Genomic DNA, 17,417 nt, shown 5'->3' on the forward strand with positions numbered 1-17,417 from the left:
CAGGGCCTGTTATGTACACTACTTCTCAGAATACTCGAAGTCCCTCTTCTGATAAGGGCTGAAGGTAGAGAAGAAAAACAGCCTCAGAAAATGCTTCAAAGGAAATTAAATAGCAAAGCAAGCCAGATGAGGCAGGCTTGTCCACCGCCTCACACTTCTTTCCCATTTCAGTTATACTGGAGCTTCCCAAACTTAGCTACAGAGTTCCCTGATGAGCTTCTTTAAAATACAGATTTCTGGGTTCTATTTTCCGACTTGGATTCAACAGGTCAGGCTGGGGGGAGGGGGTAGGAAAGGTATGCTTAAAAATCTCCAAAGTTGTGTACTGATTGGATAGAAAGAAGAAAACACCTATTTGTTTAGAGCACCACACTAAAATCGTAGCCCTCCAAAATTCCAAAGAGAACTTTTGAGGGCATCCTGTGACTTTTCGACCATCGATACTAACTTTTTAATATATGCCCAATGAATCCAATCTGCTTTACAGGTGGAGGAAAATAAATGAAAAGGGAAAAGTAAGTACAAAACTTCATTCTCTAATGTGAGGGATTACATACCTGGCTTTGGGACTCCAGTTTAATTTCCTCAGGAGCAGGTTTGGTCATTGGGGTTGAGTTTGTGTTACAAGGATCCATCTGTTCTTTCTTTTCCACTTTTACCTTTACATCATCCAGGCTCAGGTTTGGAGTTGATCTTAAGTCTTTCTCATCTTTATCTAAAAGATATCGTAGGAGCTGGTGGTCTTTTGATTCTTTTTTCTTTGAAGCATCCAGTTCTAGTTTTACGCTCGAGTTCCCTTGTACCTGTCCAGTCACTGACACAGAAGTAGGTGCACTGTCCTTTTTATCAGGCTCGACAGACAAAGTGGTGATATCCGAGGGGCTGCCCTCCTGTAAGAGCCTGTGCAGAATCTTGTGCCGCTCTGTCAGCGAGCTATGAGAGGAGGGGCAAGAGCCACTCGAAGAGTTAGCAGAGGCCGAGCCAGAAGTGCCTGAGCAAGACAGTACCTCTTTGCAACTTGTGTCTATATCAGCATGCCGCAACTGCTGCTCTGCAGTTGTCGTCAGAAGCTGCACTAGTTTGTGACTGGTTTGGGAGTATTTATTGTCTCCGTCTGAGAGTCTGTCATTGTTGTGCAGAAGCCCAGAATCCAGAGGTTTGCCATCACTAGAGCTGTTGTCGGACTGAATCATTTCATTTAAAATGGATGCAATCTCTTTGTTATCTTTGGACTCAGCTTTTGTGGGCTGTATATTTAATCTGCTAGGTGAATTCTGCGAGCTCATCTGCCTGAGGACTGGAGAACTGGCAGAGAAGCCAACAGAGTTATTGGGTCCTTCATTCATACTCTGTAAAGATGTTACTGGGATGTTTGAATAAGATCGGTTACTATTATTACAGGCAGTACCTGTCATGCCAACGGGGGAGCTTAATGTCGGAATATTAGGAGGAAACGAATTGTTTGGCATCCTGGGCCTTGTTGCCAATCCAGAACTAACTTGTCTCCTTGGAGACATGAACTGTGCAAGAGATATTCCTGTACCTTCCATAGGAGAATTATTGAGGTTTAAAGAGGGGTTAGTGCTCTGGGAACTGGCCTGTCCCTGGTTTAAGGCAACACTGGCTACAATCTGATTTCCAGGTGAGCATCCAAAACTCCCTTGGCTGCTGCTAGAATTGCTATGACTGCTGCTATGGAGGTCTGCGCTCTGTTGGCGGTTTACTCTGGGGGATACCATGTTGTTGCTGGACGGTGGCAATGTGGATGAACGAGCCACACCATGAGCTGGAGAGATACTAGAATTGACGGAGGGGTTTACTCGGGTAATTGACATTCCAGAATTAGTGTCTTCTTGAGGAGAAAGACCACTGTGTTCCCTAGGAGGGGAAAAGACAGTATTCAAACATCTTCACTGGTTTCCACTAAAATAGTTTTATGATGCATATTATAAACCAAGACCATTAACCTCATTAATACTGCAAGCCATCGAGAAAAGAGCCTCCGTATCACTTTAAACTGAAGGAAAACAGTGGACTATTAGTACCACTGTGAAATATTAGCACCACTTAATAGGAAATAGTGCTCAAGGTTCCATAAATTTGATAATGGGTTCAGTTTTATGGGAAAGAAATCTTTTTTGGTCTTGGAAAAAATCCAATGTAGGTACTTTTAAACTTTTCAAAATGTAATACAAATACTTAACATTATAATAATATTTTTGGTTGAGAGAGAAACTTCCCACACCTCTGTTTACAAAGTCTTTATCCATGACTCCCTTGTTACAGCTTTTAAGTATTTCAACTCCAAAGAGGAAGACTGGGTAAGGAAAATACTGTGTCACTGATGTAAAAATTAAAAAGGGTGATATGCAGACATAGCAGATGTTTTGAAAGAGAAATCACAATATGAAAAAAAGAACTGTGCTAATTCCACTCACAAGCATAAATTAAACTAAAATTAGAAAAAAACAGAATACTGAATTCAGATTTTCATCGAGCTCTTTACTCAAATCCATAATTATGACAACAGATTTGTGACTGGTATTACCATGTTCCAATAAGCAAATACATCAGATGAGGAAAAGATGAAGTGAGGGGAAATGTCTTTGTTTTTGTTTAATGCTACATTTTAAATAGTTGCAAATGTAGGGCTTTGAATAATTCATAGGATAAAAGAATGGTTCCATGAATTTACCATATATACCAATGTAAAATGTATTTAGAGAGGGGAACAAATTAGAGGCAATGACGCTCAAAAATATCAAGTTGATAGTTTAATGACTTGTAGTTTCAGAAACTGTCAACTTGAACTCAGGAGCCATCCAGTCTGAACTAACGAAAAGATAACACTTTTAAAAATAAAAATATTAACAAACTCTGAAATCTTTTATAAGACCAAAGTTCACATGTGGAAAGTTGGGTATTTTTAGCCACCTTTTCAGTTTTTACTCCTGAAACACATTATTTTCATCCTAACCTTTCCTGTGTTCCGTTTTAAAAAAAAAAAAAACAACAACCAATAAGGCTACTATTACACAACAAAACTATAAAACCCAGTAGGGATATACTGATTATACACTCATCACACTAGCTTTATGCCTAATTTAGAATTTTTGTTTTGTAGCCATTAAGAGGATAAAAAAAAATTTTCTCTAAGAAAAGATATGTGAACTGACTTATTTCATATGAAGCTCTCCAAATAAGTAGTACCTGTCGATGATATGAATTCCCATGATGAAAGGCTGCATGTCTGGACTTTGAGGGTAGCAAAGTTTACACTTGGTGTGGGCGCTAAGCATTGTCCCATCATTCAATATGAATCTATAGGATGGGCTGGAGGCAGTGCCACGAGTCATCACTGTTTCAAACAAAAGAAAAACCTAGTTAAAATTCTGACACTTGCACTTTGGGTGGAGGAGAGTTCCCACGCCTTACTTCTACCTCAAACCTCATTTTAAATGCCCTCCCAACCGCTGCCTGCTCAGAGTCAAAACACAGAATAGTTCAGACAAAGCAGAGATCTGAGGGGGGAAAAGGATTTCGGTTGAAATGGACCATTTGATGACAAGCTTTCATGTAGTGCTACTTAAGAGCGCCTCCTCACAGAAGTTAAAATTATCAAGAAACTTCAAACCAGGCAAAAAATCAACCTTAATCTTTCCCCATAATGGGACAGCTCTTCAAATTAAGAGTCCGTTAAAAATACCAGGAAGTAATCTTCTTTCCCTTCCCTTTCAGTATTACCTCAAACAAGTCTTTTTCTTTTTTTTCCTTCTTCCCTTTGCTGGCTGATTTTTTTAATGACAGCTTTACTGAGATGTAATTCATATACCATCAAATTCTCCCTCTCTAGGTTTTTATTAGTATGCAGAGTTACTTAACTGAAATTCAAATTTAATTTTTCCCCCAGGAATGTAAATCACTAAGGTCCCACCTGACAAATTATTATATTCACATATATGTATTGTTTTTGGTGTCTGAATTTAGTGTAGTTAAGCAAATTGATAAAGCTAATGGTTACTAATATAAAAAACAAAAACTAGGTTAAGGCAGTCAAATCACTATATAAATAACATAAAGCTTTATTAATAGCAGATAAATTCTACCTGTATTGGTAAGTATTTATTAAATATGTAAAGGCTATCCCATACTAAGTAAGAAAATGTCATTGGTGTTTTAGCAACATAATAAAATTCTATTTTAAGAAAGGTTTAGTAGGCAGATTCAGCTATGTCAAGGTTAAAAACCTATTCACTGAAACACAAGAATTACTACCACAAATGACTATTTCAATTTAGCCTGTAATAAATGTAATAAATGTTAGTCCTATGCTTCAAAGACATGTCAGAAAGCTCTTCTATTACACTTTAAAGACATGTTACAAAAAAGTTAAAATGACCAATTAATAAATATTTTTTGAAGACACATATTACTTTAAGTAAAGAGAAGACATACTCTCTTTTATTGCCGTGGGTATACTTTATCTACTGAAGTGGGCATAACCCATTGTAAATCTATGGCCATACACAAATCAAACTAAGTACCACAATTAGGATATAAACTTGATCGAAAGGATTAAGAGTTATGTCCAACCAGCCACATTCCTTACCCATCTGGCAATTTCAGCCAAATCACTGGTACATTTACCAAATGTAACATACAGAGAAGTTTAGTACTTAATGAAATTACATCTAATGAAAGAAAGTCTTAAAGGAAATGAATAGTTTTTGTATAAGGATATAAATACATGTTTGCTCTACCTAAACCCCAAACTGTTCAATCTTTTTACCAATATATTTTGGAAAATATATCTACAACAAAAAAGTAGCATTTTAAGATAAATTATTACCTTGGGATAATGATAAAACTATAGCTATTAAAGGGCCAGGCAAGATATATCGCATGTTATTTTGCTTATGTAATTTTGTCTATTTCTTCATCATTGTTTATTGACCTTAGGATCTCCCCATTTTGCTGGAAAACACTGGCTCTTCACTATTGAGCAGCACTGTCCAACATGGTAGCCACCAGCCATATGTGGCTATTTAAATTTAAAATTAAGTAACATTTTAAATGCAGTTCTTCCGTCACACTAACCACATTTCAACCAGTTAATAGCTACATAGGGATAGTGCCTCCCGTACTGGAGAGTACTGCTATATACAATCGGACTACCACTTACATTTCCAATCTTATTTTTCATTGCTTCCTAAACATTTCTTCTATATCTATTTTTTTTATTAACTATTTATTTATTTTTCAACTTACATCCAAGTTAGTTAGCATATAGCGCAATAATGATTTTGGGAGTAGAATCCAGTGATTCATCCCCTACATATACCACCCAGTGCTCATCCCAACAAGTGTCCTCCTTAGTGCCCCTTGCCCATTTAGCCCATCCCCCCCCACCCAAAACCCCTCCAGCAACCCTCAGTTTGTTCTCTATATTTAAGAGTCTCTTATGTTTTGTCCCCCTCTCTGCTTTTATGTTATTTTTGCTTCCCTTCCCTTCCCTTACGTTCATCTGTTTTGTATCTTACATTCCACATATGAGTGAAGTCACTTCTGTATCTCTTTAAAGAAGAGATAGGTAACTTCAGACGTTTATTTTTCTTTATCAGCTAAAATAAACATAAGGGCTAGTACTGTGCCTCATTCTTGTTTTCCACTCTCCTTGAATTGTGTACAGTGCTTTGCATATAAAATAACCTAGTAAGTACTTCCTGATTGACCCTCAACTTGAATCTCACCTAAAGAGATTAATAATGACTTGTGATCAACTACTGTAGCTTTTCTTTAAAAGGGACGGATTTTAAATCTTAGATGTGTTCTCAATGCTTATGTCTCAGTTTATGTTCTTGCTCTTATATGAATCTGGACTTAACTTTTGTAATGAAAGTTAATAGAGAGAAATTTCTTGATTTGTTGGTAAGCTGTATAAAGTGAGAAAGAATGAGAAACTCAGACCAGCATGGGAACACTAAGATACTTAATGAGGATTACAGAAACATCATTGGTCCTTTGGTAAATAGGTTGCCTGTAACTTGTAGGACTATAGCTATCTAAACTAGTAAAAATTCCAAAATTGGGGAAGCCCTAGTAACTTTATTCAAAGAAACCGCTACATTTAAAATTTTCAAGTTAGATTATTTATTTTGGATGACACTGTGTGGAAAAAAACTTAACACATAATTCACAGTCTTTGAAAAGAAAAAAAGGTAATATTAAATATAATAAAGATTTCGTTAGAACTTAATTAAGACTCTCCAGTTAACTAAAATTCTTCTGGCACTCAATTGTTCAGACAGAAAGGTAAACAGGAGAGAACATGGACCAATGAAAAGAATAAGAGCCTAGAAATCAGATTTAGGCTTGAATTCTGACTTTGTCATTTCCAAGTTTAGGACTTCATAATGCAAATTAACTTTCGCCCATTATCACTAAAACAGAGCTATAATGTTGTGAGATAATATCTAGTATGGAGCCTAGTACATAACAGGTACTGAATGAATATTTCCTGAATAAACACCAAAGAGAAAACAAACAAACACAAAGTACATACGTCATACACATTCAACCAATCCCTAGATACCATTCACACCAAAAGCTTCAACCCTATATAACAATCATTAATATTTTGAATTGAGACATGATTTTACAGCTTTATAGAGCTGGCTGGATAAACATTTGTTCTGCACACCAAATTTTCACTTTAAGTAGGTTTCCAGGTTTACGCCTGGACAAAAGTATTTGGAATGTCATTTTGATCACAGGTCCTGGTCTTGTTTTCCAATCTAGGTTTGCAGGTATACAGCTAACTACTATTGTGATCCCTGACTACTGTGTCCATTTCTAAAATTGTTAGAACACTTAGTGGGGAGGGATACTACTGATGTGGTTATTATTGACACCCCAGAAACTCTTCTAGGAACCTTTAAAATAATAAGCTGTTTTCATCCCCCCTCAGAATAAGCCTCAACAGAGCTATGAGGCAAAGAAAACCATTCCCTCTGGTCATAGCAGCTGTAAAACTAGAGCTATTTGGGTTTGTGACTCCACCAGTCTGGTGCTGAGATCACCACAAGGAGCATGCGCTACGGATGGTAACTGTACGGGCAGGTATAAAATGTATAGCAGGCCAACGCCAGGAGAGATTTCTTTTTCCTTTTGGTATTTCTCTAGATATGTGCAGAAAGAACGCAATTTTAAAAACTGTTATTCAGACAAAGAAAGTTACCCCTCGATGCTCTAAGATATTCAATCACCAATGAGCAAAACCTATTCAGTATATCAAAATTCTAAAAAAGAAAAATAAATTCATATTTTAAAGACTTTCAACAAGCCTGATAAAAAAAGATTTTCAGTTAACTCTGTGATAAGGACCATGGAAGTAACCACATTACATAAGTCTCAGAGGACATTCTGGTTAATCATTCATATGGGTGCTTATGTTTTATAGCAATGCTTCCAAACCTCTGATACTATAAACTCCTTTTGTCTTGTGAGTTTTAAAATTAAAATAACTTTATTTTGTGATTATAACATTGATAGAGAAATGAATAAAGAATAAGAAAGTCATTTGTAATCCCATCACTCAGCGATAACCACTGTTAACATTTTGAAAACCTTCTAGAATTGGATAAATAAACATACAAGAGTGAGGTCCTACTATATATGCTGTGCTTTGCCTAATTTTCAATATAATAATATATCATGGGCATCTTTCAAAGCCAAGAAATGATGATCCATTACATCACTGATAATAAGCAGAACTTCCATAAAACTTTCCTAGGTTATCTAGACCAACATTCCCATGAATGCTACTCTCCCAAAATGCTGATTGATGTGCTACAGGAAGAAGTATTCTGAGGAAAAATAAATCTGGATAACAAAGTCAAACAGTTACCTTTAAGGTGGAATCTCCCAGAGACTTAAATACCTTAATTATGTCTTATGAATCCCCCAGAGTGGGAGACTGACACATTTCCCAAACTTAATTTAGCATGAAACGTTATTTCTTAGTTATAGGTAATAACATCTTGTGGAACATAGGTTTATGTTTTCCAAACTTCTCTGTAAGAAAACATCTTAGACTATACTATACACTCTGATTCAGTAGTGTGGGTGGAGTCCAGGAATCCGGTTTAACAACTTCCCTTGATGAATCTTATCAAGGACCTTTGGGAAGCATTTAACCCAAACCTTTCTTTAAAGAAATGGTTCTCAATTGAACCAAATCTAGAAAACCTTTTCAAACCATATACACCTACAAGGACCTAGTTTAACAAGTTCCTCAGGTGACTGTGATCCCCATTTCTTCCTAATCTCAGTGGAGAGCCAGTACTGTAATCTAGTTCATGCTGAACGTTCCCACATATTCTTTGGCTGAAATGTGTGTTTGGTTTTTTTTTCTTCCAAATTTGATTCTGGAAAATAAAATGTCAAACCCCCTTTAAAAGCAGTCCACGAGGGGTGCCTGGGTTGCTCAGTTGGTTGAGCATCTGACTTGGGCTCAGGTCAAGATCTCACGGTCTGTGAGTTCAAGCCCCATGTTGGGCTCTGTGCTGACAACTCAGAGCCTGAGGCCTGCTTCAGATTCTGTGTCTCCCTCTCTCTCTGCCCATCCCCCGTTAATGCTCTGTCTTTCTCAAAAATAAACCTTTAAAATTTTAAAAACAAAAAGCAGTCCATGACTGGGGGGCTCCTGGGTGGCTCAGTCAGGTGAGTGTCTGACTTTGGCTCAGGTCATGATCTCACAGTTTGTGGGTTCGAGCCCCACGTTGGTCTCTGAGCTGACAGCTCAGAGCCTCGAGCCTGGTTTGGATTCTGTGTCTCCCTCTCTCTCTCTGCCCCTCCCTTGTTCACTGTCTCTCAAAAATGAATAAATGTTAAAAAAATTTTTTTTAAAAAGCAGTCCATGAGCTATCTCTGTCAAAAGCAGATGGAAAACTAAGCTAGGAACTAATTTAAAGTTTAACGCATATTAAGATTTTCTACCAGCCACTACCTTCAAACAGTAAGTTAATGCAGAGAAAAAAACCAAACATGCCTACATATCAATCACTATGGAGTTTTACAAACTTAACTTTTCAAAACATCACACAAAATCAAGTTTCACACAGTGACATAATTTCACTCTTTAACACTGTCCTTAAGTAAATAGGGAGCAAATGCAAATATACACCTCTTCTGACTCTGAACAGACCTCAAACTTGATGTACTTAAGCACAGCCCTGGGAGTTTAAGATATGTAAGCCCTCACAGATTTTCATTCAGCTGGCCAACATCTTTAACAGATGATCCCCTTGTGCTTCATGGACTTTAGTTTTTTTTTTTTTAACCAGGTAAGATAATCTGAATATAAAATATCAGAAGAAGATGTGTTGAATTCATGAACATTGGCAAATTGTCCGGAATCTCCAAAAGACTATATAATCAGTCATGTGAACTCTGGACACCAGTGCTGAGAAAAATACAAGTTATCTCTATTAAGGAATGTTTTCTTCCCAAAAGAAGTGGAAGAAAAGGACATGAAGAAATGACTAATAGGGAAAAGGTGTGAACTATATTTCTTTACATTTTACTCTAAATTGTTTTATTTCATATGTGAAGAACAGTTACTTGTTACACTTTAATCAATCTGTGTTTTATAGAGAATTCTTAACGATTTAGAAACACATAAACTGTGGTTCAGTCACATCTACAGGGAACCCAGTCATTTAGACAATGAGACAATAATCTGGACCTGCTCTGCCTTGGTGGAAGTATATACAAATTACAGGCAAATAAAATTAAGTCATTCAGGTAAAGTCTTGGAAGTCCCAACTTAAAAGTTAAGGTAAAAACTTAGAGTATCATATACTTCAGCATTAGGCAGTGAATGGAGATAGTGCTTCGAGACTCAAACTTATGCAAAAGTCAAGTGCCATTCTTGGTGGCGAGAGTCACGAAGTTTGCAATCAGTAAATGGCATTATAGTTGCTTACTGCAATGGTTTCCAAACCTGACTGCACTTCAGAACTGCCTGGGGACTTAAAATATAGATTCTCCGGGAGCCCAGGTAGCACTGTCGGTTAAGTGTCTGACTCTTGGTTTCGGCTCAGCTCATGATGTCATGGTTTGTGAGTTCGAGCGCCACACTGGGCTCCATGCTGATTGGGCAGAGTCTGCTTGGGATTCTCTCTCTCCTTCTCTGTCTGCCACTCCCCCACTCACTCACTCTGTCTCTTTCTCAAAAATAAATAAATTTAAAAAATTTTTTAAAAATACATAGATTCTTGGTTTTATCCACTGAAATATCATCTTTGGGGAAGATATCAGTCTAGTCAGAGTCCCACTGGGGAACTATTAGTCTCTGCAGGAAGTGGTCCCAATAATAACCAAACTAGTGAGATGCATATAGATGGGTTCCTAAAAAACAAGCAAGCAAAAAACAAATAATTAAGCTGCTTCCTCTCCACGTACCGCCTGGAAGCAGCTGACCTACAATGTAATGAATGGCAAATCATCTGTAAAGTTAGGAAACCTATAATGGGGAAATATTAAAATTAAGAAGGGTGATAAAATAATGAAAAATATTTTTAAATTGCTTTTTAGGAAGAGCCATACAAGGTGTCTCTTTGCAAAGAAACTATTAGAGAATACAGAATAAATTATACTGGGAACAGAGCATTAGGCTACCGTAATTATGTGATATTTTTAAAGTATATCAAAACCCTCACCTCTGAAACTCTATGAACTTTCTCAAGTAATTTTCCCTATGTTTCCTATAACATTTACATGATAATAAAAAATTGTTAAGTCCCGTAAGGGCAAGGAATATACTTGCTTTATCTTCTATAGTACTATGACACAGCATCTATATAATTATTAATTTCATATGACATATTTTTAACTTGAAACTTCAACATGAGTCAGGTGATACAGGTGCCATAACAGTAATGAAGTAAACATGTACGATACAGACTTCTGTATTAATTAGAAGCCCTTTCACATGCTTCTGCTGAGAATGATCTTCAAAAGCCAGATGAAATTATCACTTTGTCTCTGAAGCCATCCCTGATTCTCCAAGTCAGAATTAATTTTTTTTTTCCTTTGGTTATATCTCTAAGGTATAAGCCCATGTCACACTGATCTTTAAAGTTGTCCTAGTATATTTTGAGCTCCTTGAGGGCAAGACCCTGCTTATTAGTCATCACTGTATCCCTGCCATCTGAAATAGTGTTCTACGTAAGTGAAGAACTTGATACATGTCTGCTGAATGAATGAATGAATGAATGAATGAGTGAGTGACCACCACATGATATCCTCTTCTTTAAAATGTGTACCCCAAATTCAGGATCCACTCATGAATTACTTTGCTTACCCATTTCTTCCTTTCCTAAAGCTGATTATTGCAAAAACTGTAATTTGGAGAAAATACTTATCAAGCCATAAATTCTATATAAATTACTTGATATTAATAAAAAGCAAGGTTAATGAAAATAATTAAGAAAGAAAAAACTTTACCTTCTTGAAATAGTTGTCTGGCATAAGATGGTTCTCTGCCCTGAGGTTGGAAAAAAGCATAAATGCACTTCCTCACTAAATCTTCCCAGCCAGTTCTGCCAGCAGCTCTCAGGGAACTGGTATCAATAGAGATGATTTTGCCTGCATGAAGGATGAAAGTTTACATTTGTGATAGCTTCTTGATATAAGTCATCCATATTTCAAAATTAACAACTACACCTAAGAAATATGCTGCCGCTCCTAAATGCTTAATGGACAAAAACATTAATGAACTATTAATTTTTATTACATATGGTAACAAAATCAATCACTTACAGGACAATAAAAAAATGCTTTGACCTTGTGGGTGTTGCATATTAGTACATCATATGCTAAGATTCCATTCCAGTGAAGCATTAAAATCATACCATAAAGGCCTGAAGCTGCAGAGGCTAATGCAGGTCCAACTGGTCCTGTTGACTCTTTGGGTCCTACTCTCTCTATCTTAATGACTGGAATACTTATTGGGGAAGGAGAGGCAGAGATGAAATATTTTGTTTTGTTTTAAATTAATTTCCAATAACTAAGTGAAGAAAATATGAGAAATTAGGCAAGACCTTCCTTTTCTACCTCTTCTTGGGCATTTGTGAGTAAACAAAGACTGAAGGCAATAAAAGTTACATCAGAAAAAGATATGTCAGAGCATAAGATTTGCTAGACCTTCTGCACAAAGAACAAATGCTTTATAAAATGTAGTGATGATTTGCTATTGTTATCCTATTTGAACAAATTTCCTGGATAGCTGTGGAAGAACTCAGGTAAATTATTCCTTAGTTAACCAGGGGCTAATTGATCCAGTTTGGGATTGTTCAGATCTGCTTTATTTCGTGGTGCAACCTAAGATTAACACAAAATAATATAGGTTATATAATATATATTAATAATGGAATAATTAATAATATAGGTTATAGAATACATATATTAGATTAGTAACATGAAAACCTGCAAGCCCACAATCCAACTTCAAAACTTGAACATGACATATACCATCTCATCATGTGTATACTCCTCACTTGCCACATCCTCTGTTTGTACAGTCTCCTGTCAAGGGACATTTAAATTGTTTCCCGTTTTTCTTGTTTGGTTTTGTTTTGTTTTTTTTTAATATTACCATCAGTGCTTCTGTGAACATCATCTACATTTTCCATGGTGCATGTGTGTGAGAGTATCTCTAGGGTATATACGTAGGAACAAAACTGCTGAGTCACAGGTAATGTGAATGTTCAACTTTCTAATATTAAACTGCTTTCTAGGAACTTATATAGGAGTTACTCTTAATCCACTATCCTCTTCATCACTTGGGGTACTGTCAGTCTTCTTTATTTTTTACATTTAGTAGGTGAAAAATGTTTATGCTCTCAATTTGTACCTCCCAAATAATAAGGTTGAGTGTTTTTCATGTTTTCTCTTCTGTGAATGTCTGATTTGTCTTTTCCTTATCTTCCCTCTTCTCACAATCAACTAAAATCTATTTACTGTATTGTTTGTGTGTCCTCATTTTAACTAATCTCTACTATCTAAATTTTACTTGTTTTGTTTAGAAATAAATGTATTAGGCCTCTTTAAGTAAGAGTCTTGAATCTGATGAGTCTGATAAGGCTGTTGCCCAAGTCTGGTATAAATGTAAATGGTAGAAATTTAAACTTAAATAAGAAATTTTGTAATAGAAGAATAGTTTGGGCAAAGTCTGATAAACACTTGATTGCAACCAAAGACAATTCTAGATTTTCTAAGAATTATAATTATTTAATCTTTGTCTCTTATTACATCAGAGATCAAGAGGTGGTTATAGCATGATCTTCACATGTAACAATGCTTGTAACAGGCAATGACTAAGGAAAGGGTGTGTGTGTGTGTGTGTGTGTGTGTGTGTGTGTTCATGTCTGTACTAACCACAAAAGAGCAAGAGTCTACAACTGCAGGATTGGGAGAAAGTGATTAGATTATTAGCAATGGTAACAAATGATTAGGTAAATACAGTGACTATCTAGGAAGAGAATCACGAATAGGTTGATTTAGAGTACCTCTGTTTGATAGAGGAAAGTTTAACCAACCAACCAGACAAACCGATACACTGCTATTCAACCAACCAACCAACCAACCAATAAGCCCCTGTTCAACATTTCCTAGTAGAAGACTTTCTCTCTCTCTTTTTTTTTAATATTTTATTTATTTCTAGGAGAGAGAGAGAGAGACAGCGTGAGCAGGGGAGGGTCAGAGAGAGAGGGAGTCACAGGCTCTGAAAGGGACTCCAGGCTCTGAGCTGGCAGTCAGCACAGAGCCTGACGCAGGGCTCGAACCCACGAACCGCGAGATCATGACCTGAGCGAAAGTCGGACGCTTAACCGACTAAGCCACCCGGGCGCCCCGACTTTCTCTTTTTTTAAGGGACATGAAAACCACCCCATGTAGAGTTAAAACTACTACTAAAATTTAAGGAATTAAATATCTAATACTTATTGTAGCTAGTTTATTATTTTTTAAGTCTAAATCAATTTGATGATATCATTGTTTTACATTTTAAGAACAGTTATATTTCTTTGATACCTGTTTATTTGCCTTCTATTTTACATTTTCTCTGGTATCTTTTATGTAGTAAGTGTATACAGTACAGTGATGTCCTTTAAATAGTGCTTTCGTGAAAAGCGATGCACGAGAAAGGAAGAATTTTATATTAGGGCCTACGGATGTCTATTCTCAACAATTAGTTGTAAGTATGGTTTTGGAAAAGTCACCATTCCATCATCTGTAAAATGGGTAGGGTAGAGTCTGTGATCCCTGGGGTTCCCTGTAGGTTTATAATTATTTTATGATTCAGAGCTCAGTTTTAAACTTTTATGCATTTATTTTTAAATCAGGTATATCTAAGATATTAATGTTGGGCCCTTGGCCAGAAACAAAACTATCAGTAATAACAGTGTTCCTATGGGATGATAGTCTTCTCTAAAACAATTCATGGTTCAATTTGTAGAAATGCGGTATGAGGAAAAGCTGAAATATATTGTTCCTAAATTACCCTCATAATTTTTAGGCACCCTTCATCTCCCACATTTATCCTGTAGCCTAACCATCATTCTTTCTGGAAGGCTTTTATTCCGCTATCTCACCAGCCCTTACTTGGTTTTACTGACACAAAAGACCAGTTATATTTTTCAAAGGGCCCTATTTTTCCTCCATGCCATAGTGGTTTTGGTTTTCAATAAAGGTTATTAAATTTTTCCAGAGCTGTTCATTGGTATAAAATGGAAAAGGACATGTAGATGGCAGACTCAAAAAGGGAATGAAGAAAGTTATGGTAAGTGATAATTACTACACTCAGATTCTGTATCTCCAAGTCCCAGATATTCCCTTTACTATAGTCTATTATTTGTGTTAATTTATCCCTGCCTACTCTTTAGTAAGAGCAGCTGGGAGCTTATCTTTAAAAACACAAGAATGAAGCACACAATAGGAATATTTATTGTGACTAAAAAATTAATAAGTATTGTAACCAATATTAATAAATGTTATAAATAATGGTAAAGGTCAAAAAGTACATTAAAACTAAATTTTCACAAAGAATAAAATTTTGTGGAAATGACTGTTTAAATCTTGGCCAGCTAAAAAAATATATCTGTAGTATCTTAGGCCTATTTTCAAGTGAGAGAGGCAGTGATACATACCTCACTCTGATGTAAAAGTATGAAACTTGATGTGTTCAAAGTGAAGATCACATAACATATGGAAAATGCCATGTAAAACTGTAAAGAACAACAATTTGTTTTGGCTGAAAATCAAATCTGAAGCAGGTCTTTACAAAGAGGGCCTTCCTTTCCAGCAGGCCTGCCATTACTTACTCTGGGGTCTGCTGCCCTTCTTTCAGCTCCCCTGCCACACCAAGGGCCTTCATAGCTCTCCTTCCTCAATCAGGAGGGCTCTGGCCGCACCAGGACCCTCCTCACCAGCCCCCAACCCCGTGCGAACCTCACACCACCTCATACTTTGGAGCTTAGGCCTCCGTATCAGCTCCTCAGACAGGTGCTGGTTAACCAGCTAATTTAAAAACAGGTTCTCCCTATTAGTTTCCCTTTTGCCATCTCACACCTTTTCCATCATAAAGTGTACCAAAGTTTGTAATTACGTTATTGATTTTTGGCTCAGCCATGTATACCCTGAACAGTCACACATAGTGACATGCACTTCTAGGCACTGAATCAGTATGTGCTGAATACATTTAAAGAAAAAGAAGAAAGGAAAAAGAAATGGCTAGGTACATTAAGCATAATTTTAAAGCCACCATTTATAAATAAGTATATTTACATCTACATTGCCAAATTTCTTTAAAAATTTTATTCCATGATTATGAAAAATAATTTATAACCAAAACAATATGTGAATAGTTATAATATTCTCCCCAGCACCCTGCCCATGACAATGATTATAGCAGCCAAACTGCACCAGATCAATGGGGCATGTGAGTGGCTCAGTCGATGAAGCATGAGATTCTTGATCTTGAAGTTATGAGCTTGAGCCCCACATTGGGTGTGGAGTTTGCTGAAAAGTAAAACCTTAAAAAAATAAAAAATAAAATAAAAATAAAATGCACAAGATCAAGACGATCATTTAAAGTATTTTTTGTATAAGACTAGTGAACAGAGGCTGAATAGCAGAGAACAGAAGAACAAAAAATTTTGGATGTAATTCTAAACTTTGCAGTTAGTACCTGTAGTATCTTGCTTGGTCATAAAGGATTCTACACCTGTAATAGCTGGAGGTCGAGGTAATCGCCGTGCAATACAAATCAAACATGACTGGAAATCTGCCCAAAACAAGAAGGGAAAGTTGAAGAAAAGAGGGCAGAAAACAGTTCACATCTATCATTTGCCACTCGTGGTTAATTATAAAAACATCACATTATGGGATCTGACACAATATCAGAGCCACTCTGATCTAATAATATGATATTAGAGATCAAATTGCTGGTAACCAAAAACTGGCAGCTCCAGGTAGAGATCTACTTAGCATTCATTATTCCTTCATGCTGAATGTTCTGACATAAACCAGAGGAGACAGGTGCATCTGTGCACTTGCATGATAACAACTTGAAGAAGCAGTTTTCACTAGATTTAAGCAACACAGTGATTTTTTTAAAATACAGTCTTTAGTCAATTTCCAATAGTTATCAGTACTTAATGGCGACAAAGTTTATTCTTATAACCACTGTGCAAATAATAAGAACCATATGACAAAAAGATTTAACTCTTTCTGAAGAAACATTATTTTGCCCCTGATAAAGGACTTTATGTTGTTAGGACCCATACTTTTTTCAAAGTGCCATTTCCAATTTTTTTTTGAGTGCTACACACAATATCACATAGCTAAACATGAACTTCATATAAGAGAGGCTGGCACTGACATGTATATTTTACAAAAACTCCTCAGTTGACTGTGCCACCCATTCACGGGTGAAGCCTGCTACATGCATGGCCTTTTTTTTGCATCTGATTAACTTCTCATCTACTACTTTCCCTAGTCCTTACTCCAGTTTCCAATTTGTGGTGTTCTTAACTTAGCTCAGCCTAGTTCACATGGAAAACTCACCCACTGTCAGAGATTTTAATCAATGCCATGTTGATACCATGTTCATATTAGAGCTTCAGCTGTGTTTTCATCTGTTCATAAGCTTTCTCCTTATAAATTACCTTGTATGGCCTCAAAAATGCTAACTCTATTCTCCAATGTTCCCCACACTCTAAACTTGAAACTTTCTAAAAATCAGAGCTGTTCAACAGCCTGCTATATCTGGTACATTTCCAACTGGCAGCAGTTAGCTACGTCTCTTATTTCTAGGCAGCAAGTTGGTTTGAATTTGACATTTTAGTGGAATGCCA

At 36.5% G+C, this 17,417-nt stretch overlaps 1 protein-coding gene across 5 annotated transcripts in view; it reads right to left on the minus strand.

Annotated features, from left to right (window-relative positions):
* The window catches only part of NCOA1 (nuclear receptor coactivator 1), a 214,653-nt gene that overhangs the window by 45,063 nt on the left and 152,173 nt on the right, over nt 1–17,417 (minus strand). For all 5 annotated transcript variants that reach the window (XM_077774063.1, XM_077774064.1, XM_077774062.1 and 2 more), the window contains 4 exons: nt 16,250–16,345; nt 11,509–11,649; nt 3,211–3,358; nt 558–1,878 (listed from right to left, as the gene is read on the minus strand). In XM_077774063.1, the coding sequence (XP_077630189.1) occupies nt 558–1,878; nt 3,211–3,358; nt 11,509–11,649; nt 16,250–16,345 (1,706 nt within the window). The remainder of the gene's footprint in view (nt 1–557; nt 1,879–3,210; nt 3,359–11,508; nt 11,650–16,249; nt 16,346–17,417) is intronic.

This window comes from Crocuta crocuta, unplaced genomic scaffold, assembly GCF_008692635.1.
Source record: "Crocuta crocuta isolate KB4526 unplaced genomic scaffold, BGI_CrCroc_1.0 scaffold246, whole genome shotgun sequence".
NCBI lineage: Eukaryota > Metazoa > Chordata > Mammalia > Carnivora > Hyaenidae > Crocuta > Crocuta crocuta.